This window comes from Misgurnus anguillicaudatus, chromosome 5, assembly GCF_027580225.2.
Source record: "Misgurnus anguillicaudatus chromosome 5, ASM2758022v2, whole genome shotgun sequence".
NCBI classification, from domain to species: Eukaryota; Metazoa; Chordata; class Actinopteri; order Cypriniformes; family Cobitidae; genus Misgurnus; species Misgurnus anguillicaudatus.
The window spans coordinates 25,757,605-25,782,500 of record NC_073341.2 but is presented as its reverse complement, the minus strand read 5'-3'; the positions used below and the strand labels follow the sequence as shown (position 1 = coordinate 25,782,500).

Here is a 24,896-nt window from a genome sequence, read left to right as displayed (position 1 = left end):
GCGCACATGCATGTTGTTACATTGTACTTACATTTAAAGTAACATCATGTAGGCTAATTATATACCCTCCCCTAATTATATACCCCTAAAACCACCCCTAACCATAAACCTACCCTTAACAACTTATGTACACATTGCTGTAAGTACACAATAAGTAAATGCTCTTAAGTACACAGTAGCAAAAGAAAGTTAATATAAAGTGGAACAGATAAACTTTAATTTGCTTTGGTGATGATAACACTGATGATAGCAAGTTTTATGTGGTATAGAATAAATTGCCATTTTAACTCAAAATTATTTATATAGTCCTTTTAACAATGTTGCATTGTTTCAAAGCAGCTTGCATTAAAATAGGAAAACATAGAAATCTGGAAAATCATTAAGCTTGTCGAAAAGGTGTTATTGCTAAATTTATTGGCCACATAGAGAAATTGCAATCTACTTAAATTATATATATATTACTGAGACTAGAGGACATTTATTCAGTTAATATAATAGATGACGGGTGGTATGAGGTTGTTTGATGTTGAATTGATTTGTCCATTTCCACTAACTACTGTAACGTAAGGGCCAGCTGTTAAAGTTTTGTCAAGGAAAGCTATTATTGTTAATGAAAACCATTTGCGCCGGATCTTTTTGTACCGCTACAGAGTGTTCCTGTTTCTTTAGCGTCCAACCCACCACTGGAACTAAACGTAACAGAGAGGGTGTGTGGGGTGAAAGGACGTTCTTTCGCACACAAAAGGCCCATGGTCCTTTCAAGAGTCTCCGCAACTTTATAGGATGCCAGTTTTCAACCTAACTGTGCATGTTTTCTCTAAGGCCTACTTTTTACTATAACACAGTCTGATAGGTTTTACCATTTCTTTTTACTTTGATTAAAAAAGGTTATCTGTGTTTCATGACATAACACAATGTGCCCTTTGCTTGTACAGCTGCGGATGTGGAGGTGGTTTTCTTGTCTTTCTGTCTCTTTGTGGGAGGCATCCTTTATTCTCCTCTGAGAGGAAGTGACTCAAGAAAGGTTTAAGTTCAGGTTTCCGTGTGATTTTCACCCACAATGCACTAAGCCCCACCAGCTGAACCATCTTCCATTCAGCCAAACATTCTCCCACGTCAGAGACGCTTCAGTCTGGGTGTTTTATGACCAAATTTACGCAACACCAGTGAATCATTTAAACGTTTAAGAGCAAACGTGCAGTGAAACCTCTGAGTAATACCACAACGATGTAATAAAACTAATGTGACCTTAAATATAAAGAAATGAGACCGAAATAAATAGATTATGGTTTAGATCCGTGTACAACTTATTTTATTTTATTTAAATACATGGGTGACCTTTGCATCTTGTCTGGGCATGCTGTTGAAATGCCAGCTGATATATTTCTATTTGTCACGTATTGTTGCAGGCCTATTGAGTGACCGGCTCATGTTTCTGAAAGCGTGCATTGTGCATTTTCTTCTTTATGTTGGAGGCCTCAATGATTCACCGTCCTTCAAAGTTTTATATGTTTCATTCAACATGCATTATCTGAAACAGGACTATATTGGAATGTTGAGAAGCTCAAATTGTTGGTTCTATGGAAAGCTTCGCTTTTTCCACATATTGGTAGAGTAGCACGTGATGTCATCCTGCACCTGGTCTGCAGGTCAGTGGGCTTTTAAGGCATGATGGAAAAGGATTGTCTTTCTTTCACTGGAGTGTATAAACACGGATTAGCAGGTTCTTCAAAGCAGGAGTTATGAAAACAAAGACTTGTCGTTACTATGTGGCTCCCATCAATCCGTGCAGTGCTTTCATGTGTTTCTGCACGTTTTGTGTGAAAAAAAGAAGACATTTTTAAAGTAGTACCATTGCACTTTATTAAAGCAACAGTCACACTTTTGTGCACTCTTCGTCAATGGATTCAGTAGCCAGGGTAGTGCAAAATGTAGTGAAAAGAAAGTAATACACGAGGCGTGGAAAAGTTAAAAGCTGGAGGGGTGTAAGAATGTAAAGTACATTTGTCTTAGGAGATAAATCTGTCAGCACCTTAGCTACAGCCCACGGGATGCCCAGGATGGATGAGCACATCAGCACCCTGCCTCATCAAAGATGGATGCAGTGCCATGAGATTTTGGGATGATAAAAGTCCCACCGAGGTGCCTATTTCTTTTATCACCGCACGCGCCAACTCCATCTTGATTACAAATGCAATCGCCCGAGCACGATGTTCTTAAAAATGGGGTAAAGGGCAATTTCCACACAAAACGCTCACACACACTGTGTGTCACAAAGGATCAGTCTGATGATATCATAGAATACCACGCTCTGGTAATGATGTGTAGACATATGTAGCCACAAAGAGGTTCAAAAACAGACTGCGGACAAGTGGAGGGTGCAGGGGACGCCTAAAGCCTGGGGTTCCTGCTGCTATTGGTGATCTTTTAGATAAAAATCATTTATCTGCTTGGTGGAGCTGTCAGACGCTCGGGAGGTTCCGCTAATTAGGTTTACCATTCATCTCTCTCTCTCAGTCTGTCTCTCACTCTTTCCATCTTCCATTCTTTTATTCTCTCCTTTCTCTCACTAACCGTCCTTTAAATGCTGTTTTTGTTCTGTCTGCTATTTGCATTTTTACCTGAAGATCTCTGTTCTTCACCTATTGTGAATAATACAAACAGCAGATTATAACTTACGCCTGATTCTCAAAGCTCTCATGATCAACAACATGGAAATAATGTTAATGATTAATTCATGAATTTAATGCAAAATGTTTTGAGATTCACTGCACATACAACAAATATAAGAACATTATGTGGGGCAGACCCTAAAGAATCCCAGTAAAATATTTTTCCTGCTTATAGTTAATATAAAATACTACTTCAGCAATTGAATCATACCATACTAATATAGTGGGCTATGTTTTAAAGGGACATTCCACTTTAAAAATATATATATACTCATTTTTCAGCTAAACACTAAAGAGTTTTTTACCTTAAAATAACGTTTCCAAAAAAGTTTCAGTTGTTCATCCACTCGAAACAGGGTGAGCGGCACTTTCACATTCGCTTTGCAGCCCTCAATTGGCCAAAAACGCACTAAAGAAGTTTCCAACCGTCTGGTCGCGGTAGTTCGAGTGACTTGCTTTACGGCAGACCAACAATCCAATCAAAGACAGCTTTGCTGCAGTAGGCTAAATTATTCAGTGGTAATGGACAATTCCACTTCCAACCTGTAGGGGGAGCAAAGAGCAAAAACTCTTTAGTGTTGCTTTAAAGTTGCGATTTTCTAGGCAGATATGGCTAGGACAATACTATCATTATGGCCTAATATCAAGGACTTTGCCGCTGTAACATGGTTGCAGGAGGCGCAATGATATTACGCAGCAGCCGAAAATAGTCCTCTTAGTAACTTTCAATGGCATGGGGACTATTTTCGGGCAGTGCGTAATATCACTACATCTGCTGCAGCCATGTTACAGCAGCAAAGTCCTTGATTATTACAGCAGAATGAGAGTATAGTTACTAGCCATATCTGCCTAGAAAATTTGCAACCTTTAATTTTCTGTCGGTCTTAGTACACGATGAAACTACAGAAGAGTCAAGTTTTAAATAGGAAATATATCCAAACTCTTTGTTTATTTTTTAGCACGATGCTAATGGTCTAATCAGATTCAATGGATTGTGCTAAGCTATGATAAAAGTGCTAGCGCCAGACCCGGAGATCAGCTGAATGGATTCCAAAACGTTAAAAATCAAATGTTTAACTCTAGGGGAGCTGTAAAATTAGTATATTTAAAAAAAAAATTGAATGTCCCTTTAATACTGCTCGCACAGTATCCTGACTTCACAGTGCGAGACAGTGGCTCGTGCTCACAGGAGATGCATTTATTTAGTAAGTCCATGGTATCTACACAGTCTACAACAATAGCACAACTCGATTCCACTCGGCATGCTTAGCTGCTTTGCATTTTCAAACAGGGCAGGCCTTTGCTAGTGGAGTATTTATAGCATTGCATTAAGCACAAAATCAAAGGTTTTAAGTTTACCATTGCAACATCAGCACCCCTCTGTTGAGGCCTGCCTAAAAATGCCTGCCTTGCGGCTGTTTGCAGAACTGCGCTGTCTTCATACGACGCTAAGCTTCAACGCTCTGACCTTTTTTGCACTTTGTCAAATCTAAGCTACTGGTTAACATGCGTCCAAAAGTATTAAGTGCAAAGCATTCTGAAATCCATGGTTTTAGTTTACATATATTTAATAGGAAAAATGCAAGTGTTTATCTTGATAAGACCACCATGAGCATGATGGTGAACATATAGTATCTCGCAAAGAGACAGTTTCATCTGTTTTGATGTAATTCTTACATGTCCTTTACCAGTGAAGGTCAGATCTAACATAATGCCTCTGCCATCTTGTAAGGATTGTTGAATTTATCATGAATAAATGGAATGCCTCGGTTCACGTGATCAAGCACAGGCGTCTGAAAGAAGATAAGAGCATTTGACAGTGACATAACTCTGCACAGTGTGTGCTTATCTCATTGCAAACCCCCATAACAAACCAGGAGTTTGTGTTGTCTAGAAGTGCTTCAAAAACACAAGTCAAAACAAACTATGGAAAGTATTATACAAACACAATATTCATCAACCAGCGCAATAAAGAAATAAAATCATTCACTTTATTAGCATGAAGCTGTATGTGAGGATAAAACATCAAAGCCACATTTTACATTCCACATAGTAGCCTACCAAATTTTATAACACAGAACATGTAAGGCAATTATGTCCTTTGCTATGCTGCCCCCTTGTGGATAACAGTACTGAAGTGACGTGTCCAATGAGTTTATATTTTTCAATTTTCCAAGAAGCGACTTCCCAATGTAAAAAATGTAACACCTTTCATTGAGAACCAATAAAATTATTTAAAAAATTGTATGCATTTCGTAAGACATTTCGTAATTATTGTTTTATATATTTTAGGCATATACTCAACGTGTGAATCAACACAAATCTGGAGAATGCTATAAAGAGACAACATGCTGCATACAAAATGAACAGTAACACAACTTTATTTAATGTTGAAAACAAAAACAAACGCAGATTAAAAAAATTTAGTCATCTATAAAATTTTGCACACAAAATATAGCTTTTCTTTTTGAATTTGTAGGTCAAGTTTACATCAGTGACTCGATTACAAATTATAACCCCTTTTAAAAGGGACAAGGATTATGTACAAACCACTGGCCAAGGGGAAAAGTTGAATTCAGTACATTACAATATATGAGTACAGCTTATCTATTAAACCAATTTATTTTAAATAAAGCAAAGCTCTAAAAGCAATACTAAATATTCTGCTTTAAAATCATTATTTCCTTACAAAAAAAAAATACAATAATTTGTTGTAATTGACATGGCCAGTTTTGAAGTGAAATATTATTGCAAATGAGTACAAGCACACAAAAAATACAATAAAGAAATGGAAAGTCAAAGAAACATGTATAAACAATAATTTCACAACAAATCCTAATGAATATTGAGTGTATACACCATGCAGTCAAACAAAAAAAGCATGGCCTTAAAGCTACATAGCATCTTCAAATTTGCTCATTTAAATCAAAATACAATGATAATTCTTAACAGTTCATAAATGGTCATGTGCGTGTGTTGACAGTCTACATATCTCCGCTTAGACAACTTTAATTAAATTCCTATACATGACAAAAGAATCGATCATCATGTGACAGTGAGCATTAATCCACAATAGACATTCATAATGTAATAAGACACTATCAAATTAATGATTAAAACCAAAAGTAATCATTAACAAACTTGAATGAAATAAACTTGTAAAGAGAAATACATCTATAAATGGAGCATAACAGAGTAAATATCCCTGAGATGTCTAGATTAGGTTCAAAATGAAGTGCATTCAAGAACGTTTGTTTTTTTTCCATTACTTTAAAAGGCAACACTGCATTCTACAGTTCGTAACTATCATGAAATAACAAGTGATGGTGGAGTTTAATACAAGCAGTTTCAGGAATTAGTTAACATAATTAGTACTGGAGCAATTGGATAACATACTAGGCCTTTTTTGTTACTGGTTATGGTACCGCAACGTCTTCTGGTGTGAGAACCCTCAACTTTTTACTCATGACACAAATGATGGTACAGTACTAATTTTTATAAATTATTTAAATTCCATAAAACAATGCAAAGTTGTAAATGCACAATGAAACGTTGAAATCTCAAGGAAACTATAAAAGATGCTTTTTGGAGTGGAGGTGTGTACAAATTAAACCTGTGTATTCATTTTTTATAATAAAAATTAAACTTGGGTACCGACTAAATCCTGATTAATAAGCACAGCCAACCAGTAATTTTAAGTGATATAGTTTAAATTTACCTAGAAAAAGCATCAATAAAATAATGCATATAAAGAAACGGTGAACTCCTAACTCTCCTCCTCACCATCCCCTTCATCTACATCAATATCTCCCTCTTCCTGTTCTTGCTCTCTGACCTCACAGCCACCAGAATCACGTGACTCATCTAATTCCTCTCTCTCCTCACAGGAGGATTCCCCCTCATCCCTGTCATTCTCTTCCGAACCTGGAAAAGAAAGATGAGCTTGAATATAAAAAGATCACGATTATCAGGCTTTATCACGAAGAAATACTTTATTAGCAAAAATTCTTCATCTTAAAGATTCAGTCTTGCCTCCAACTTGATCATCAACATCCTGTTCTTCTTCTTGCTCTTGGTTCAGGTTTTGATCATTCTGCTCCTGCTCTTCATCCGAGTCGGAGATGATCACACACTCATCAACATTATTCCTGCTCTGAGGTTTGGGAGCACTGTTGAGCAATAAGTAACATTTAGAAAAACCTACAAAACAAGAGATTTTAATACCATATGGAAATTCTGTACAAAGACATGAATTTCAGATGACTGTATTACCTGCCATTCTGTCGTGGCTCCCAGAGCGGAGTCAGATAATACCGCAAAGGGTTTTTGTAGAGGTCCTCTTTCAGTATCTACAGCCATAAAAATAGATGCAGTCAAGAAAGCAGCAATCTCTTTTTGAAACCATCCATTATACCCCACTGTAAGGATTTACAAAGTTATATGCACTTTCTGGATCTGACCTCGCTGCATACACCTGTTCTTATTCTGCATGCATAAGGTGTTTTGTACCTGTGCTATGTCATCCCTCCCTGGGTTGCTGTGGTCATTGAACCAGTGAAAGAAACTCTGGTAGACTCCCTGCGACGTCTTATGTGGTTCTCCACTTTCCACTAGACTCTGGCCTCTGTGCCACAAAATCGGGTTTGAGAAGGACACCGGAGATCCTAAGGAAAGAGCATGTTTTATTGCAACTCATAGATGTATAAGACAATATATGCTCCTGCCTGTGAAATCCAGGCTAATGTCTAATTTCAATCTTTGACATGGTCTTACTCAGTAAAAAAAAAAAAAGATATCATGGGTAGTAGTCTTAATGTTATAGAGAAAGATTTTATGCAGTGGCGGCTCGTGACTGCTCATCCGAGGGGCGCAAATTCAAAATAAGTGTGTCATGCGTGTTGCTTGTGTTTTCAAAATATGTGTTTGTTGGGTCATGTGAACCATGTGCACCACGTGTCCCGCCAAAATAAGTGCCTGCTGCACATGCGTCAAAACCGTTTATGATAAAAGAGACGTTCACAAAATACACGCAAGACACTCCCTTAACAGTAAACTCTAGTTGCGCATGAGATTATGCGAGTATCTGGCAACCGCAAGCGTCTTTTTTGTCATGAACCCTTTGGATGCATCTGCAGCGGGCACTTGTTTTGACAAGACACGTCATGCACATAGGATCACTCGACGCGCAGAACACATATTTTGAAATTACAAACCACAAACATGACGGGATACATACATGTTGTGACGAACTTTGCATCGAGCACCCTCGAAAAAAGAAGTCACCGGCCGCCACTGATTTTATGTAGAAAATAGTAAGTTACAAAAAGTTATTGTAGGCGTGTTATCACTTGCAGGCTCACATACCTCCCCTTCCTAGATGCAGTTCTTTCACTATTACTTTGTTCTGAAAGAATGGATTCCGTCTGAAATGGAAGCCAATCCGGTACCCAAGTTTGTTGTTCTTGAAACACTCTACCTGTTAAATGACAACCACAAAATAAATTAGTTGATGATACTGAAAACAAAGCAAAAAAATGTATTCACTGCAAAAAGTTTTACCTCTAAATTAGTCATGTAGCTAAGAGCATCTTCATCAGTCTCATCAATGTGCGCTGACAGATGTGGATGATTCAAAAGCTGGTTGGCTCTTAGTTAAGTAAACCACGTAAAAGTAGAATTAAAGACAAACATCTGGACTGCCCAAACTTTTGATAATTTGGAAAAAACAAGTCACATTCTTTACAATGATCAACATACACTGTTCACTACTTAATGTCTCCTAGAGTTTACGCTGACATTTCTGATAGTAGTTAAGGATACAGCAGTGACCCAGAAGCCAGGGATAGCCTGTGTGATGGCGCTTCGTTGGTCCAGGTGAGGGCGTCGCTGGCGGCTCATTTTCATCTCCAGGCGCTGATGCAGACGCGCGTTTTTCTTTTCAAGTGCATCCAGGCGCATCTGCACCTGTGCGAGCAACGCAACAGACTGCCGCACCTCCGGGGCCATCTTCACCGAAACTATAGCACACTCTCCGTCCTCGTTATCCTCATTATCTGAGACGATCGATGAACTGGCTGTGGAGGAAGATCCAGTAAGGGAATTGTCATCCTCCTCCTCCCCATCATCATCCATAAACGCCGTCTGCTCTGGATCTTCTGCGTCCTCGCAGAGCAGCAGTGATGAAGAACTGTCCGCAGCGGCTGCCTCCGTCATCCGCGACCCTCTCTCAGCTCCCTTGGAACTACCAGGACGATTTGACTTATCTTTGGATTTCTCACGGCTCCCTTGTTTGGAAGAACAAGGCATTTCTTTGCCATCTTGATCTCCACGGGTCAGACTGGCAAGCGCTTCGGCCGCGGCGATAGCTGCGGAGTCGGACGGCTGTTGATACCCAGCATCTCCAGCATCCGCGCCAGGTGGTCTCGCGCGCTTTCCTGTGTCTGTCTTATCGATATCATCGGTGCTCGATGAAGCGCCTTTAGGAAGCTCTGGCTCGCCATTGCCAACTCTCCCGAGTTTAGCATCTTCAAGAGATTTGTTACTCGGTTCCTCTTCAGTTACTTTCGCGTGCTTGGGCAGCGCGGGCTCGCACGCTCCACTTGGACTTGCGCTTCTTTTCCTCTGGTTAATTTCGGACGGCCTGCTGCTGTCCGAGTCTGTGCTCATGTTGCCGTTTGGGTACAGCTATTTTAGACAAATCATTCAAATCGAGTAATAATAGTACGAACTGTAAGGATCTCTCTCTCGCTCTCTCTCTCTTCAGCCCGAATCACGTTACAGACCTGCCATATTCCCTGTCTGCGCAAATTTCAGCAGGCCTAAGTTAGATAGCTCCCTATCGTTGAGTTAGTTATATGCGCGAGGACTCCATATCAGACGCTTCCGATTGTATTTTAACACGGCGTTCGTAATACCGTGTTGTTTTACAAAGAAAACACAAAACGCTTTTTTAAAATAACATCCAGTTGTGTTACATTTGTTTACAGTTTGCCCTTCCGTTCGCCATTTATCTGAAGCTTTACATACGAGCGAGAAAAACAATGTTCTGATTGGCTGAAATGCAGCGCGCAAAAATATCTGCACCAATCGCAGACCTGGTACCGCAGTTTGTGAAAATGCATTTCAGGGGGATCAACGTAGCGTTGCACTTACGCAGTGGGGAATATTTCCGCGTGCGCTGCTATTTTGCTATTTGAAGAAGAAGCCGAAAGCTGATGTTCCGTAATTTATCAAATAAATCATTAGAAAGTAGTCAAACAGTTTATATCTTTATTTGCATATATTTCAATTCATAAAGATAAACATGTACAGTTTTATGGTTCGTGATATTAAATTAAATTGTACAGCAGTAACATGTAAAAAGTCTACATTTGATTATCAACGTATATAGTGCTATCCATCTACAAAACTTACAACAGTTTTCACTTAGATAATTTGCTCCCATAAGCTGTATTCATTCTAAAAGATAATATTGTTAGTGGTGAATATTGTTTGCAGTCTCCTAACCCCAGCTCCTCACATCTGGTAAGATTCACTTCTTGGAGTCAAAGGAAAAAAGGTGCCATTCAAAGGATAAGGTGCCATCCAGGCTATATCATGTTCCCTGGAGAAAATGTGATGTATAACTGAGTTTTAATACCCATGCATATGTCTTTATTTGTCTACATGAATCACATAAAGACATTTTTTACATAAACCACCAGCTCTTTCCGAGTCCTTTGCTAGATAATTTCCTTATTGCAATTGATTAGAATGCAAAGATGAAGTACCTTTGTAACTTTTGTCCTTTCCTTCTAAGAAATTCCTCTTCATCCACTGTCCAAACAGAGCCTTTCCTTCCTTCCACACGTACAAAGCACTTATGTAGACTCAGGTTATGCCGAACAGCATTCTGCAGACAGGTAATAAAACAATGCTTCGATAAGAATGACAAACATCAAATTATATTTCAATATGATTTGCATTTACTATTCAGTGACTTAAAAACATCAATTTCATTGCAAAGTCATCAATCTGCTAGTGACATGTATGTGAAAGTCATCTGATGTTAAAAACAGTACTGTGGCTTTCAGGATTGGTTTGTTTGTGAGCTTTGAGTCATGGATATGAAAATGTAGGCCTGCATATATTAAGTGTACAGTGCAAATGTGTCATACGGTACCTTCCACGTGGCCGTGTTGTGACGAAAGTAGAAGAACATGCGGGTGAACCAGTGATAGATTTCATTTAGAGTCAGCTGTTTCTCTGGAGCTTCCAGGATCGCCTGGTATACAACAAATATGATTTTTAGATGACTGATAAAAAATCATAATGAAATGTAATTTAGCAACACTTACCCATCTTATCATGGAGGCATAGGTGAACGGTGGCCTGATGTTTGTGTATTTATAATACTCAAAACTGGGGATAATCCCTGTAAGCAGTTACAGAAAACATCATCATAAATTACATTGGAAAATAACTATCTATGCAATTCAGTTCCAATCTAATTGGTTTTAAAAAAATGGTAAAGCACTATTTTAAAAGTAGCTATCACAACTTAGAGAGAGAACCAGTGGTGGCCGGTGACTTATTATTTTGAGGGGGCACAATGCGAAGTTCGTCATAACATGTATGTAGCCCATCATGTGTGTGGTTCGTAATTTCAAAATATGTATTCTGCGCGTCGAGTGATCCTATGTGCATCACGTATCTTGTCAAAATAAGTGCCTGCTGCACACACGTCTAAAGGTAAAAGAGACGCTTGCGGTTGCCAGATACTCGCATAATCTCATGCGTAATCAGAGTTTACTGTTAAGGGAGTGTCTTGCATGTATTTTGTGAACGTGAGCGTCTCTTTTATCATAATCGGTTTTGACGCGTGTGCAGCAGGCACTTATTTTGATGCACATGATTCACATGACGCAACAAACACACATCACACCACTCCGAACACATATTTTGAATATGCGCCCCTCGGATGAGCAGTCACGAGCCGCCACTGGAAAAAAAACAAGTTTCTTCTGGTTGGAATTTGTGTGTTTTTACATGTAGGTGGGTGCTGAATGACCTGGTATAACTTGTGAGGTAGAGATCTGCCAGTACCCTTGTGTTAATGCATCAGCTGCCACTCGCTCACTGTCGCAGTGGCCATCTGCATTCTGACATACTGCAGGTTGCAGGAGTCCTGACAGATGGCCCAGCTCCTCTTCACTATTACCAATCTGAGTTCAGAAAGCGAGAGATAATTACATTAACACAGAGGTTGGAAGGTGAACAGTCAGGCACTTTAAAAGTCACATGACTAGTCAAGAGTGTCAAACCATGCTCCTGAAGGGCCACTTTCTTGCAAAGTTTAGCTCAAAGCCTAATTAAACACACCTAAACCAGCTCATCAAGGTTTTCTGGATCATTAAAAAATGACAAGCAGGCATGTTGGAGCAAGACTGACAGACATCTCTGTGGATCAGCGGCTAAATACAGAATATACCAATAAAAGTCAAGGAATTAATAGAGAACCACTTACCGTACACAAGTAAAATTTAACTTAACAAAAGCTGAAGTTGTGAATAACTGATTTCAGTCAGAGTCAAGAAAAACACAACCAACAAAAAATGTATACTCTTGATTTATGTGGTATACAGTGCAATTTGTGCTTACCTCTGTTGTAGATTTGGCATGAAACAGGTGCAGTTGCATTGCCCGAAGTTTTTGTCTTTCTGCAGTTAACTGTAAGTAACATTAATATCACAAGCTCATAATAAATCATCTGTTTATTTTGATTTTATTTATTTATTTATTAAATTCTTGTTCTTTAATAGTTGTGTTTTTTTTTATTTTTTCTCAGTGTTTGTATATCGTTAGACTGTGTGTTGCAATACACATCTAAATCTAACGCTAAAAAATGTTGGGTTATTTTCAACCTGGTGTTGGGTCAAATAAGGGACGATCCCAATTCATTGGGTTGTTATTTACCAGTTGTTTCAACTCAAAAATGCTGTGTTGTTTTAAAGGTCCTGTTCTTTCTGTGTTTTTGAAGCTTTGATTGTGTTTACAGTGCGCAATATAACGTGTTCATGTTTCACGTGTAAAAAATTCGGTATTTTTCAAACAATTTACCGCTGTTTTCACTGTCCTAAAAACTGGCTGATGTCTTTCTTGTCCTATGAAGTCCCTCCTGCAGAAATACTTATCGAGTTCTGATTGTGTAGTTTGTTTAGTGGGATTCGACAGCAGCTTAGCTTGCCGTTAGCTTAGCTGGTAACTGACGTATTCCTGTGGGCGGAGTTTAGTCAAAAAACTGTTCTACTGAGGTCATTAAAGCAGGAAGTAGGGGGCTGTAGTCCAAACCGGCCGTTTGCTGTAGGCTATATCACCTGGCAGTGAACTTTGATATTTATCATTTTACAGGTATTATTTATGCCAGTGGTTCTCAAACTGGGACCCCCCTGGCACCATCTCGCGCCCCCCTGGGGGCCCCAGTTTTATGACATTTTATAAAATACATTAATTTATCATGAATTTTGTGAAATTAAACCTAAAAAAAAATAAGGCAGCACTACTTTGTATAATTTAATGTTTTGTTTAATTAAAATGTGAAGTTTCACAACTGTTTTTTGTCATAAATTTTCTTTGGGGGGGGGGCACGAAGGAATGCACCACACACAAAGGGGGCCGCACGCTGAAAAAGTTTGAGAACCACTGATTTATGCTATTATAGCAACATTACACACTAACTAGGGTTTAAAAAATTTAATCAGAAAGAACGTGACCTTTAACCCAAAATGCTGGGTTGTTTTAACCCATTGTTGGGTCAAATATAAATATTTTCTGAGTTAATTTAACCCAAGGCCAGGCTTGTCCATTTCTGACCAAACCAATGGGTTGAAACTGTTTTTTAGAGTGTCAAATTTAGGGTCATCAAATTGCAGTTTTGAAAGTCCACTGCTGATTTTAGGTCCAACCCATCTTTAGCACACCTATCTGTAATGTTCCTAAAGACTTTTATCAGGTGTCTTTGAATAGGGTTGGAGGTAGGCATGGGCCGGTATAAGATTCTGGCGGTATGATAACCTTTAGCAAAAATACCACGGTTTCACGGTGTTGCTGTATTGCCATTGCAACACTAAAATGTGTTATTTTCAAATGCCAGGTAAAAATAATGCCTTTAAACTATAATATGCTTTAAAAATATATATAATATTTTTGTAATGTATATTAAATGTAAACATCAAATCAATCACATGACTTAATGATTTAATGAATTTTGTATAAACACAGCTCATATCTTGGAGACGGTATCACAGAACATTTTAGTGGTTTGAAACCTTGACTGTTTAAAACCTCGGTGTACCTTGAAACCGGTAACCGGCCCATGCCTAGTTGGAGGTAAACTTTATGGGACAGTTGCCTTCCAACATTGGCGTTGATATCTGGACTTTGATATATTACACTGGTTACTGTTGTTGTGTACACTGGTTGTGTTCTTGAGAAAATAGGGTTACGAACCTGATCCTCCATGTTTTGCACTTTGTCTTTTTGCATTCTTATCTGAGCTATGCTTCTGTCTCCGGGAGCATGATCATTAGACAAATGTCTAGAATGTTGAATAGAAAAAGCATGTTAAGATTTACATTTACACTTTTAATCCAATGCGATTTACAGTGCATTCAAGTTATACATTTCTTTTGTGTGTCCATGGTATCGAACCCCATGATCTTTGCTTTGTGAATATGTTTTATCCCTTAAGCTGCCAGTTGTTAAATGATGGGATTATTTAAAAAAAAAAAAAGTATCTAGTTAATATTTTGTCTCACCTGAGGAAATGTGCATATTCTTTGAACACCTCCTTGTTCCTTGAGCATCCTGGCCATCTACATTGTCCTTTAACACACAGTAAGCCCTCTTGAACAGAATATGAATGCCTAGAGAATAAAGTGAGAACTTTAGCACAGTAGAGACTATTGTACATATTGTTTGTTTGTTTGTTTGTTTATATGCATTAGGCTCTGACCTTCCGCTATGCTCCATGGTGCTTGGCTGAGGACTTGACCTGGAGGCTTTGCCTCTGCTTTCTGATTGGCCAGTATAATATGGTTCAGTGTCTGACAGGTCACTTTCAGGCTCTGTCTTACACACAGCATTCACAACCCAGTCGTACACATCTACAGCTAATGAGCATTATAAAAGGTATATGAAGCATGACATTTTCAGTTTTGCAAATTCGAATTTAATTTAAATAGCAGTTTCACTCTGGAAGTACCTTGTGGAAAAGGCTGGTTGCCTATGCGTAGTACTGATGGTCTTGGCTGTTGGGAATGAAGCTGCGGCTTGCTTGTGTTTTCACTAGTACTCTGAAACAGGAAACAGAAACTGAGATAATGCTTCCTGCTTTAGAAAAAAATACAGTAGTTTTGTCATGTAACCCAATGCTGTACACTGTAAGAAGTGAAAGTTGGATTAACTTCAATTGTTACTTCAATTGTAAAGTTGGATTACTTAAAAAATTACTTCAATTGGTAACACCTTAAAATAAAAAAGTTGCCAGAGAATGCATTGAAATAATATGTTAAATTTTTCTTTGATATTTACATAGAAGGTATGTAACTTTATTAAGTACAAAAATTATCCAGAAACAGTTTTACTCGTCCAATTACAAACCAAGGATTTGTCTTTTGAATAAAATGATCTATTTTTGACGTATTTGAAAGGGTCATGAATAAAAATGTTGAGCTCTGCTCTGATTGGCTCTGCTCTGCGGCTCATGCCAGTTGCTCACATTAGTAAGCATGTTGGGGCATACATCTCGACTGCTACATCACAGTCGGTGTTATGTTGAGATTGGCCTGTTTTCCAGCAGTCTTTTGCGTGCACGAGGTTTACATAAAAAAGAGGAAAGAAACGCGTTTGAGGTTCACGATATGTCATTATCATGTACAGAGCTTATTATTCATCTATGCCTAGGTAAATACTGTTTTTATTCTATGGCACCTTTACATTTTCTCATTTTAAGTGAAAAGTTTAAGTTGACAAAATTTTTTTTTTTTTAAGTTTTACCAATTGAAGTAAATTGTTTAAGTAGATCCAACTTTCACATTTACAGTGTATGTTCTTTGTTTTTACTCATTGAACTCAAAGCTTTCATGATTGTTCTGTACCTTTGGTTGTGCTGTGGAATTCTGAATATGAAATGAGCCATACCGTCTAAGATCATTCTCCAAGGCAACAGATACCTTTAAATTCACAATGTTTCAATTGTGTGACATGACTAGCTAATGACCAAAATCCAAAGTAAAACATTTTGGGATCTAAACAAATTAAAAAGTTATGTTAAACTTGATGTTTATTGACAGGTAATTTAAATTTTAACCTTGGTAGCCATGGGTTTAGGTGAGCTCAGAGATGAACTGCTTCCTTTGGATTTTATCTGTGTATAGGAAAAGGTGGGACAGTTTTCCTCTTGGTGTTGTTGTAGATGTAGATTATGTCTGCTCCTGTTATCTTCGCCTCTGTGCGTTTTAGCTCCATTTTGAAGCATACCTGGAATTGAGATATATAAGAGATATAGTATACAAAGCCTGAGACAGGATTATTAATTATCGTTCTTAGCATCTGTATGGTTGCTGTGGTAACATAACAAATATGTAAATTTATTTCTTTTTGAGGCTGTTCAATGCTTCTTGGTTGACTAACATTTTAAGGGGGTGCATTATTTTTCGGGTAAACACCCACCTACGAAGTATTTCCAGGTCTGTCAACCACATTACAGTTTCAAATCGCTAAGTTTACCTGAAATAAGGCATTTACTTCATTTCAACAAATAAAGCATAAAAAGCGAAAGAAATAAATTGAAAGCAAATAAACATTGATTCCCTGCGTGTTCAGTTTTGTTTTTGCTTCATTCCTAAATATATAAAACTAGGACAAATTAATACCAACTGTGTTAATTTCAACTGAAGTAAATTCGCAGTGCCAGACGCTTACCTGGCAAATTAAACCAATCACAGCCACCAAAAGTTTGTAGCTATTTGCATCCAAGAGCAAATTAATCAGTTTGAAACACTTATGAGTGCCCATTCAACGATGATGTAACTTTTTTGTATAAACCGCTACTAGACAACGTTTGAAATTAAAATATTTAATTATGGTTGAATCTATTTTTCAAGTTCCCTTAACTCTTTAGCTTTAGTGTAGTTGTAAAATCTCAAAAAAATATTTACTGTTAACTTAAATCTATGATAGATGTTGAATGAACTCAAAAATAATAGTTGGCTAAACTTTTTGGCACATTTTGAGTACCAGGTACTTTCCATTATAAGTTAGTTATACTATTTGGGTTTACAGTGCATGAATATGAAGAAAAAATTCAAACGACAGGCCAACTTGTTCTCATTGTTCTTAGTAAATTATTATAGGTATACAGTGTAACAGTGCTTTGCATTGTACATTACCACCTCAAGTGTGCATTATTTTTAAATAATCCAACGGCCCGCTGTCAATTCATACTTTTTGTTTCAATGATGTCTAAGATGTTTCAAATAAACATACTATCAAGATAGAAGTCAGTTCAGACAGTGGCCAATAATATCTCAAATTAGTGGCCATTTTATCTTGCTAAAATGTAACCATCAAAAAATGTATTACAATATGTATCCTCTTCATCTTACAAATACTTAACATTGAAAATGATTAAGCAGCATGTCAGGAGATTAATCTGAAAAGAAATAGCTTTGTTCTCAAATACAGTTTTAAGTGAATTTATTAAAATTATTTATAGTGACTCTACTGAATCCTTAAGGGCTGTGGCACTCCCACCCTTTCTGCAGTTTTAGTACTTTATATGCTAAACTAGCACCTTACTTGCCACTTAAATTACAAATTAGGTTGGGATCCATCAAAACCGTTGTCCTAAATTTGTTTAGGCAGACACACACACACACACACACACACACACACACACACACACACACAAAAAAAACATTAATCTGTGTAAAGCATAACATATAATTTGGAAACAAAAGACAACTTTAAAAACAAGTGCCTTCATAATTTACTGGAGCATATTATTTGTGAAAAAAAGTTAGTTTTCATCTTTGGAGCACCACTGCCTTTGCGGTTTTCTGTACATGTTTAAGAAGTCGTGTTCAGTGTAAAGCTATGCAAAAAGTTTTTGTTGCTTATTTCTCTGACAAGTCAAGTGACATTTAAGCATTAACCACATCCAGCATATGTCAAAAATGTCACTTTTCACACCTGGGGGGTTTTTCAAGTGTGCAACTTGCCATGATAAGAACAAGATAAGACAGCAATAGGAAATTAGTGGAGAGCCTTGTTTTGTGGGTACTGAATAGCATCACAGATGTTTTCACGTTACATCTTACAAATAATTTTTGGTTTTATGTTTTCAGCATGTTTCTATGTGCAGTCTCTGCCGGTAACAGAGTAGTGTGTGAACATCATTACATTACACAACAACAACATCATTTTATTTTCTCTTCTCGTAAAAATGATCTATTTTATTAGTTATGTAAATTAAATTAAACACTGATTATATGTGCAAGCATGTATATATTTTTCAATAATATTCTCTTTGGGTTGACTTTGTGAAACTTTGACCTAAAGATGATATTGATGACACTTGATTATTCACGACATTGAAACTCATTATTCATCTCTCACTCTGAATAAAAGCATCCTTTCGGTTCCATTCACTCAACTGAAATCCTTCGGTATGAGTATTGTCTGGACAAGCAAAAAGTTTCGTTTTGCAATAATTCCACAAATTGGTTTTAGTTTTCGTGTTATGATTTTTAGGCCCAAAAGGTGAGACAAAAGAGGGCTCAGTGCTTTGATATTAATCAAATTGAATGAATAAATATACTTTTAATTCACACATTAAACATGCCATTTTAAACATATTTGTGAAAACCCCACCAAAAGTCAATTTTTGTGATTTGGATTTTTGTGTTTTAAAGAAAATCTTCCTAGATAATGTAAATAACATTGTGTTTATGTGTGAAAATATAACCTTGATATCTTTAATATTGACTGAGTAATGCCATGCGAAAGATTGAATTCATAGTGAAATTAATGGGTGAAATCAAACTTTGATGCTTGAACAGAAACAAACAAACAGAAAGAATATTTTTGGCCTAATTACTCTCCCACTAGTTAACTGTTTATAGCATACTGGAGATTTCTTTTTGACTCACTTTTTCCAGCCTTTTGGTTATGCTCAACTGCCCACACTTAAAAAATTGCTTTAATACTAAACCTGATATGAATCAAGACCGGAATATTTGGAGTACTGTACTGTAAATTTAAGAGACACGAATGACAGCGCCAAGTTGCTGGACATGTTGACACCATTTTATATATTGCTGCCATCATTGTTGAATCTCCGAATTGTTTAAGGGTTAATGTCAACTGTTGCATCTAACGGTTGCAAAAGGTTAAGTGTAACACTTTACAATAAGGTTGTATTATTATTGTTAACAATTAGTTTATGCATTGGCTAACATGAACTAACAATACTTCTACAGCATTTATTAATCTTTGTTCATATACATTTTTGCATTTACTAATACATTTTTGTAACTGTTAACATTATTTCCTGTCATGGACTAATATAAATACCTGTATTAACTAACATTACGAAGAATTAATACATGCTAAAAACTATATTTTTCATTGTTTGTTCATGTTAGTAAATGCATTTACTAATCTTTATACTAATACAACCTTATAGTAAAGTGTTAGCAGGTTAAGATGTGTAATTTGAAGCAATGTTTAACTTCCATATTATATATGCAAGTAAGTGTCTGAAAGTTCACCAGATACGTAAACTGCATTTGGGTTTTGTTTAACATGCCCGTGTTATCTATATTACACATTTGAATGTAACCTAAAAGGTAGAATTAGGTTATCCTGTCACTCATTACTGTTTTCTTGCTATCATAAGATGCATTTTACAGTCAAAAAGATTTGGTTTCATGATTAAATACTTCAAAGAAGAGTGTGACTCTGTGAAAGACAGCAGTCAAAAACGCATATACCAATATTGTCAACAAAATTTAATTTAATATATTACTACTCTTATTTTCAACATATGTAAAATGTACAACAGGTACACCAGGTACAAATTGTATTTTTAGAGTTTTGCAACTTACCCTTTACACCTTTTGTCTGAGTGATCCTCTTATGATATGGAACATTGACTAGATAGCCAGTGGTTAACAACTAACACATGATGGAATTGCTATTATAAGTGCTCTGCATATTATAGTTGCTCTGCATACAAGAAAAAGCCTTACAATACCTCCCACACCTTCCTTTTGTGTCTGTAAACGCTTTTCCTTAGTCTTTTGGGCTCTTTGTGCTGTAGATTTTCCTTTCGTTGTGGTACCTCTCGACAGGAAAGAAAAAAACAAATGCTGAGTTTGATTTTTGCCTGTAAAGATGCACAGAGCTCTTTTGCATCTGCAGTTTAGGAAAGCACATAGTGGGGTTTCTTTACTATGATGAGCTGGTTGCTTGCAGTGTGGATGCGTTTTATCTTGTACATTTTAACGGCATGATGTGGGTTTCTCAGTGGCTTTTAATGTATATATGTGTTTTCATCTGTCAAAATTATCTAAACCAATCAGCGGATAAAAGCAGCTTGAATTTGTAAAAAATAAAAAAATCCTATTTGTCTTTCAGTCGAGTGATTTTCCACTAAAATGCATGCAAATTTACATAACCATAAGTCAGTTTACCAAATAAAATCACTATATCATGAATTCCTGTTTCATTACAAAACTGACATAAAGCAATGACATAAATTCATTTTTTCTACCTTTTTAAGATGTAAGCTTTAAAATTTGGCATTCTATATCTCACAATAATACAACAGGCAAGTTTAAAGGTAGAGTAAAAAGATCTCACCTGCAAGTGTCTGAGAGATGTGACTATTAGAACAATTATTAGGGTGAGTGCACAGAGAAATACTTGGGTCAGCCCTTTTATAATTTTTGTGTGACGGTGGAAATCAGGGAGGAAGATTTTCCCCAATATCTGTTAGTGTGTATGTGTGTGCGCACATGCACAGTTATGTATACATTATGAATGCAACTAGACAGACTTCTTCAGAAATTATTAGGCACTTCTGTTTTCTATTTTCAGAAATTCTTCATTATAGCTTTTTGCAGTTTTCCTCAGAAAAGTAAATACAGAGGTTTCCACAATCATTGCTTTTCTTCGACACATTTTCTACACCCTGTGTTCATTTTAGGGTTAAAATTTAATCAATTTTACAGGCTCTTTTATTATTAGATTAATGGCCCTTGTTTATTGATTGATTACAAGGTCAAGCATCTTTTAATACAACGGTCCTTATTGTATGTCCTAAATGTATGAGTCTGATGTGGAATTTTTTCTTAATAAATGTTGCATTATCATAGGAAACGATATAGCTTCTGCGAATAGTTTTTTCAATAGATTTGTTGTTTTCTTTCTCATTTATTTACTTAATATGAATAAGTCCAATAGTTCTATAAACATTGTTTTGTGGATATTTCTTCTCGTGGATTAAATGCAAAATCCATTGTTTTATAGCAACTGAGACCTATTTTTTTAAACAAAATGGCTATTAAAAAAAAAAAAACGGTGAAGTCCATTCCGGAACACTGGAAAATGAGAAGGCACAGAAAATAACCTGTTACGTGTTCGGAAAGTCCGTGTTCAGGGTGTGACGTTACATTCGTGTTCTGGGGGGAGACTAAACTTATTGTACATGCACATAACATGTGTGTCGATTAGTTTAACGCAGGAAAAAACATTGGTTCCTGTGGTTCGAAAAAGGTCATTGTGAGTTTTGAACAAATTGTTCTAAAGGTGCATCTTAATAATGGCACTCCTAGCTCACGGATGTAGACGTGCATGCTGTTTCACAGTATATTAAAAACAAATTATTCATATTTTTAACCCCTAAGGCAGATGAGAAACTAGAGAAGATTATTTCAACACGCATATCTTAACAACAAGAGAATGAGTTTTTTAAAACAATGCAATTTAAATTTGACAGAGTAAATTGTTTGCTTGTAAACTGAAATGCATAAAGAATGCAGATCACAAATAAACATACAGTAAAGTGATCATATATAATTTTTTGCATCTTTATTAGAATTCAACCAGAAAATACAGAACATTTGTAGTATTTAAAACAGTATAAAAGTATAAGATGTGTTAAGTATTTAGAATAAACTCCCCTTCCACTTAAGCAATAGCAGGAAACTGCAGGATCTCTTAAACATAAATGAAATTAAATCCTAATTTCTAATTCTAATCAACTAATTCTAATCGACGTCAGTGGCCGGTTGCATAAACCTCTAAGGGGCGGTTTCCCGGACCAGGATTAGCTTAATCCAGGACTAAGCCTTAGTTAAATTAGGAAATATAACTAGTTTTAACAAACATGCCTTACTAAAAACATTACCTGTGTGCATTTTGAGGTAAAACAAAGGGTACTGATGTATTTTAAGATTTGTCAGTGCAAGATGTTTTTAGTTTGGAGAGCTCTTAAAAGTGTTTAAGTCTAGGACTAGTCTAATCCCTGTCCGGGAAACCGCCCCCATGACTATTAAAAGTTAATCATGAATTTTTTTCTTCAAGACTGATCATAACGGTTTTAAGTATGCTACATAGAAAGATAGACTGGTCTAATTTAAATCCAAATAAAAAGACTGATTAGCCCTAACTAATTGCTAGTTAGTCAGACTCATTCTTAAGACGCAGTCTTAACATCAAGGCTATGTTTATGCAACCGGCCACAGGACTTCAATCTCTTAAAAAAAAGCTCAAGATGTGTTTAATGCCAAGAGAGGTCAAAATAAATATCGACTGATGCCTGAAGACATTTTGTCCTGAAATTGTTTTGTTTTTAATTTACATATTTCCGGTATTTTCTGTGTCTTAATCAAAGGGTGAAAAATAAATATGGATGGACATTAAAACTTTGCTAAAACAATAAAGCTGGTGGTGGTGGCCTAAGACTTTTGCACAGATAAGAACGTATATGTTTTAACATATGTGTTATAGTTGTAACAAATCAAGCCATTCATTATTTTTATTATTAGTTTCATCTCATATTCTGCTAAAAAAATTTTATTGTAAAACTAATAACAGATTACTGCAGAAAGCTCGAAGAAAAGATTGCTTGTTAAAAACTGTGGAAACAACATACATCGATTGTTACTAGATCTTGATCAATATACTACTAAAAAAAATCACATTGAAGTTTCCTGGACAGGGTTTAGATAAATCCAGGACTAGGCTTTAGTTATTTTAAGACATTTAGGTAGTTTTTAAAAACATACCTTTAAAAACTTTACTGATGTGCATATTAAGACAAAATAATGGCACTGATATATGTTAAGATAAGGTGTTTTGGTAGCTCAAATATGCATATTAGTCTGGTTCTAGAATAAGCTCTGTATGGGAAACTGCCCCATTATGTTTTTAAAATACACTAACAAATATGTGTTTCCTTTAAACAAAGGGGTTTGCTACAGTATGCTGTTGTCCTCGAACATTTTGATTTATTTGTCTGCATGTTGTATAACATTTTTAATATATCGAACTATATTTTTATGCCTACTTAGTCTTACAATTTTGTGACAGCAAAGAAAATTGATGATGCGGTATGAAACAACTGGTCAACTAATAAGATGTAAAGGGGGTAAGAAGTAGATATATTTTAACTGTATCTAGCCTTTAACATTACTTAGATATAATCTAACATAACTTGGTTCAGTTGCATTAAATCATTTTTTTGACCAAATGAATACACTTAGTACCAAACAGACGTTTTAGGCAACCTGACATTAAACAAATTAATAATTTTTAACACACTGTAGAGAATGTTTATATTTTGATTGGCAAACTTTATGATAGAACTTGAAAGATGTACCCAAGAAAATGGCAGGGGTGAGAGGTTCATATGCCATGAAATCCTACAAGTGCAGAGCAACCAAACTGCAATTCTGTTGTCGTCACCCAATTCAAAATAATCACACAGCATAGGTTCTAATGCGTTTTTCAGCCCTTTTGATTCCCGGATGAAATTGAATTTTTTTTTATCTGCCGATATTGATTATAGGTTGATATAGGCTATTGGTGCATCCATATATATGCATGTATGTATGTATACACATTGTTATTCTGCAAAGTGTTTCATGTGTGCAACTTTTGCTGCTTTTTTACATAATAACATCAACTAGTTTGTTGTAGACAGGGTTTGTTGAAACACTGGAAGTGCTTGTATTTAGCATCTGCTTTAGGCCTGCTGTATGATTTTAAGTTCACTTATAATTGTTGTAGACAGTTGTAGCTTTTTTTTGTTAAAAATTGAATTTGTGAAAATTGAAAGTGCTGTGACCAAAACCCTCAAGAGCTGTTCGTGGTTACACAAAATGTTATGATAATCCCCGGTCTCAAGCCAGACTGATTGCTCCATCTAGGGGTTAAGAGATCTTGGGGTGGTTTCCCGGACAGGGATTAGCTTAAGTCAGGACTAGACATGAGTTTAATTGGGAAATATAGCTAGTTTTAACAAACATGCCTTACTAAAAACATTACTTATGTGCATTTTGAGGCAAAACAACGGGCACTGATGTATTTAAAGATATGTCAGTGCAAGTTGTTTTGAGTTTGGAGAGCTCTTACATTTGTTTTAGTATAGGACTAGTCTAATCCCTGTCCGGGAAACCACCCCCTTATCAATCAATACATTTGAACAGTATAATCGTCCTTGAAACAAAATGGCACCGTTTCTTTTTTAGCATTTGATCTTCTGAGATTACTTATTTATATTAATTAAAACAATCCTGCGTCTACGCATGACCATTAACTAAATTGATGTGTGAGAAATGCATTTCTAACGTACAAGGTAAGTAATAACGGTGGGAATTAAAAACGTTGCAGTCAAGTTAGGATGCGGGACTTTTATTTTGCTTTTCTATGATTGACAAGGATATCAACAAAGCTGTTAAGGTGCAAAACGTCAGTATAATCACGAACATTTGTTTTACTAGTAGTAATGATATTATTAGCATTATTATACTAACCTTTATTGTTATTATTTAAGTGTTGTTTTTATTAGGATTATCTCTTCTTCTCGCCATAACAACATCCAAAACAAAACAGCGTGACTTGAAGCTTTAAAATAAAAGTGGGGGCGTGTGCTGTTCGGAGCGACCAACAAGAGAT

The 24,896-nt window shown here is 36.4% G+C and overlaps 2 protein-coding genes across 6 annotated transcripts; both read right to left on the bottom strand.

Moving 5' to 3' along the window:
- Nucleotides 1-5,037: 5,037 nt before the first annotated feature.
- Nucleotides 5,038-9,734, bottom strand: tspy (testis specific protein Y-linked). Its single transcript, XM_055168846.2, has 7 exons — nucleotides 8,493-9,734; nucleotides 8,232-8,309; nucleotides 8,037-8,148; nucleotides 7,182-7,336; nucleotides 6,945-7,021; nucleotides 6,705-6,841; nucleotides 5,038-6,596 (listed from the first exon to the last, which is right to left on the bottom strand). The coding sequence occupies exons 1-7, from the start codon at nucleotides 9,336-9,338 to the stop codon at nucleotides 6,439-6,441; spliced, it is 1,563 nt and encodes a 520-aa protein (XP_055024821.1). The 5' UTR covers nucleotides 9,339-9,734; the 3' UTR covers nucleotides 5,038-6,438.
- A 193-nt stretch (nucleotides 9,735-9,927) lies between these two features.
- On the bottom strand, nucleotides 9,928-24,878 carry foxp3a (forkhead box P3a). Of its 5 annotated transcripts, none has more exons than XM_055168848.2 (14): nucleotides 20,577-20,637; nucleotides 19,820-20,055; nucleotides 16,021-16,190; nucleotides 15,809-15,883; nucleotides 14,914-15,004; nucleotides 14,665-14,821; nucleotides 14,468-14,575; nucleotides 14,160-14,247; nucleotides 12,312-12,380; nucleotides 11,722-11,875; nucleotides 11,009-11,085; nucleotides 10,834-10,935; nucleotides 10,442-10,563; nucleotides 9,928-10,275 (listed from the first exon to the last, which is right to left on the bottom strand). In XM_055168848.2, the coding sequence occupies exons 3-14, from the start codon at nucleotides 16,186-16,188 to the stop codon at nucleotides 10,188-10,190; spliced, it is 1,299 nt and encodes a 432-aa protein (XP_055024823.2). In that variant the 5' UTR covers nucleotides 16,189-16,190; nucleotides 19,820-20,055; nucleotides 20,577-20,637; the 3' UTR covers nucleotides 9,928-10,187. The 5 variants fall into 5 exon arrangements, with proteins under 5 accessions (XP_055024823.2, XP_055024822.2, XP_055024824.2 ...); XM_055168847.2 differs by having other exon boundaries at nucleotides 19,969-20,055; nucleotides 20,577-20,635; XM_055168849.2 differs by having other exon boundaries at nucleotides 19,978-20,055; nucleotides 20,577-20,623.
- Between the last annotated feature and the right edge of the window lie 18 nt (nucleotides 24,879-24,896).

What these genes read in the sequence shown, in the direction of transcription:
- tspy (XM_055168846.2), bottom strand. Translation starts at nt 9,338, where the DNA reads ATGAGCACAGACTCGGACAGCAGCAGGCCGTCCGAAATTAACCAGAGG. An exon ending in ACTGCATCTAGGAAGGGGAG is followed by an intron (nt 7,337 to 8,036) that starts GTATGTGAGCCT and finishes CTCTTTCCTTAG; the next exon opens with GATCTCCGGTGTCCTTCTCA. An exon ending in TGTTGATGATCAAGTTGGAG is followed by an intron (nt 6,597 to 6,704) that starts GCAAGACTGAAT and finishes TTTCTTTTCCAG; the next exon opens with GTTCGGAAGAGAATGACAGG.
- foxp3a (XM_055168850.2), bottom strand. Translation starts at nt 16,188, where the DNA reads ATGCTTCAAAATGGAGCTAAAACGCACAGAGGCGAAGATAACAGGAGC. An exon ending in ACCATGGAGCATAGCGGAAG is followed by an intron (nt 14,576 to 14,664) that starts GTCAGAGCCTAA and finishes TTTATTCTCTAG; the next exon opens with GCATTCATATTCTGTTCAAG. An exon ending in ATGCCTCCATGATAAGATGG is followed by an intron (nt 10,936 to 11,008) that starts GTAAGTGTTGCT and finishes GTTGTATACCAG; the next exon opens with GCGATCCTGGAAGCTCCAGA.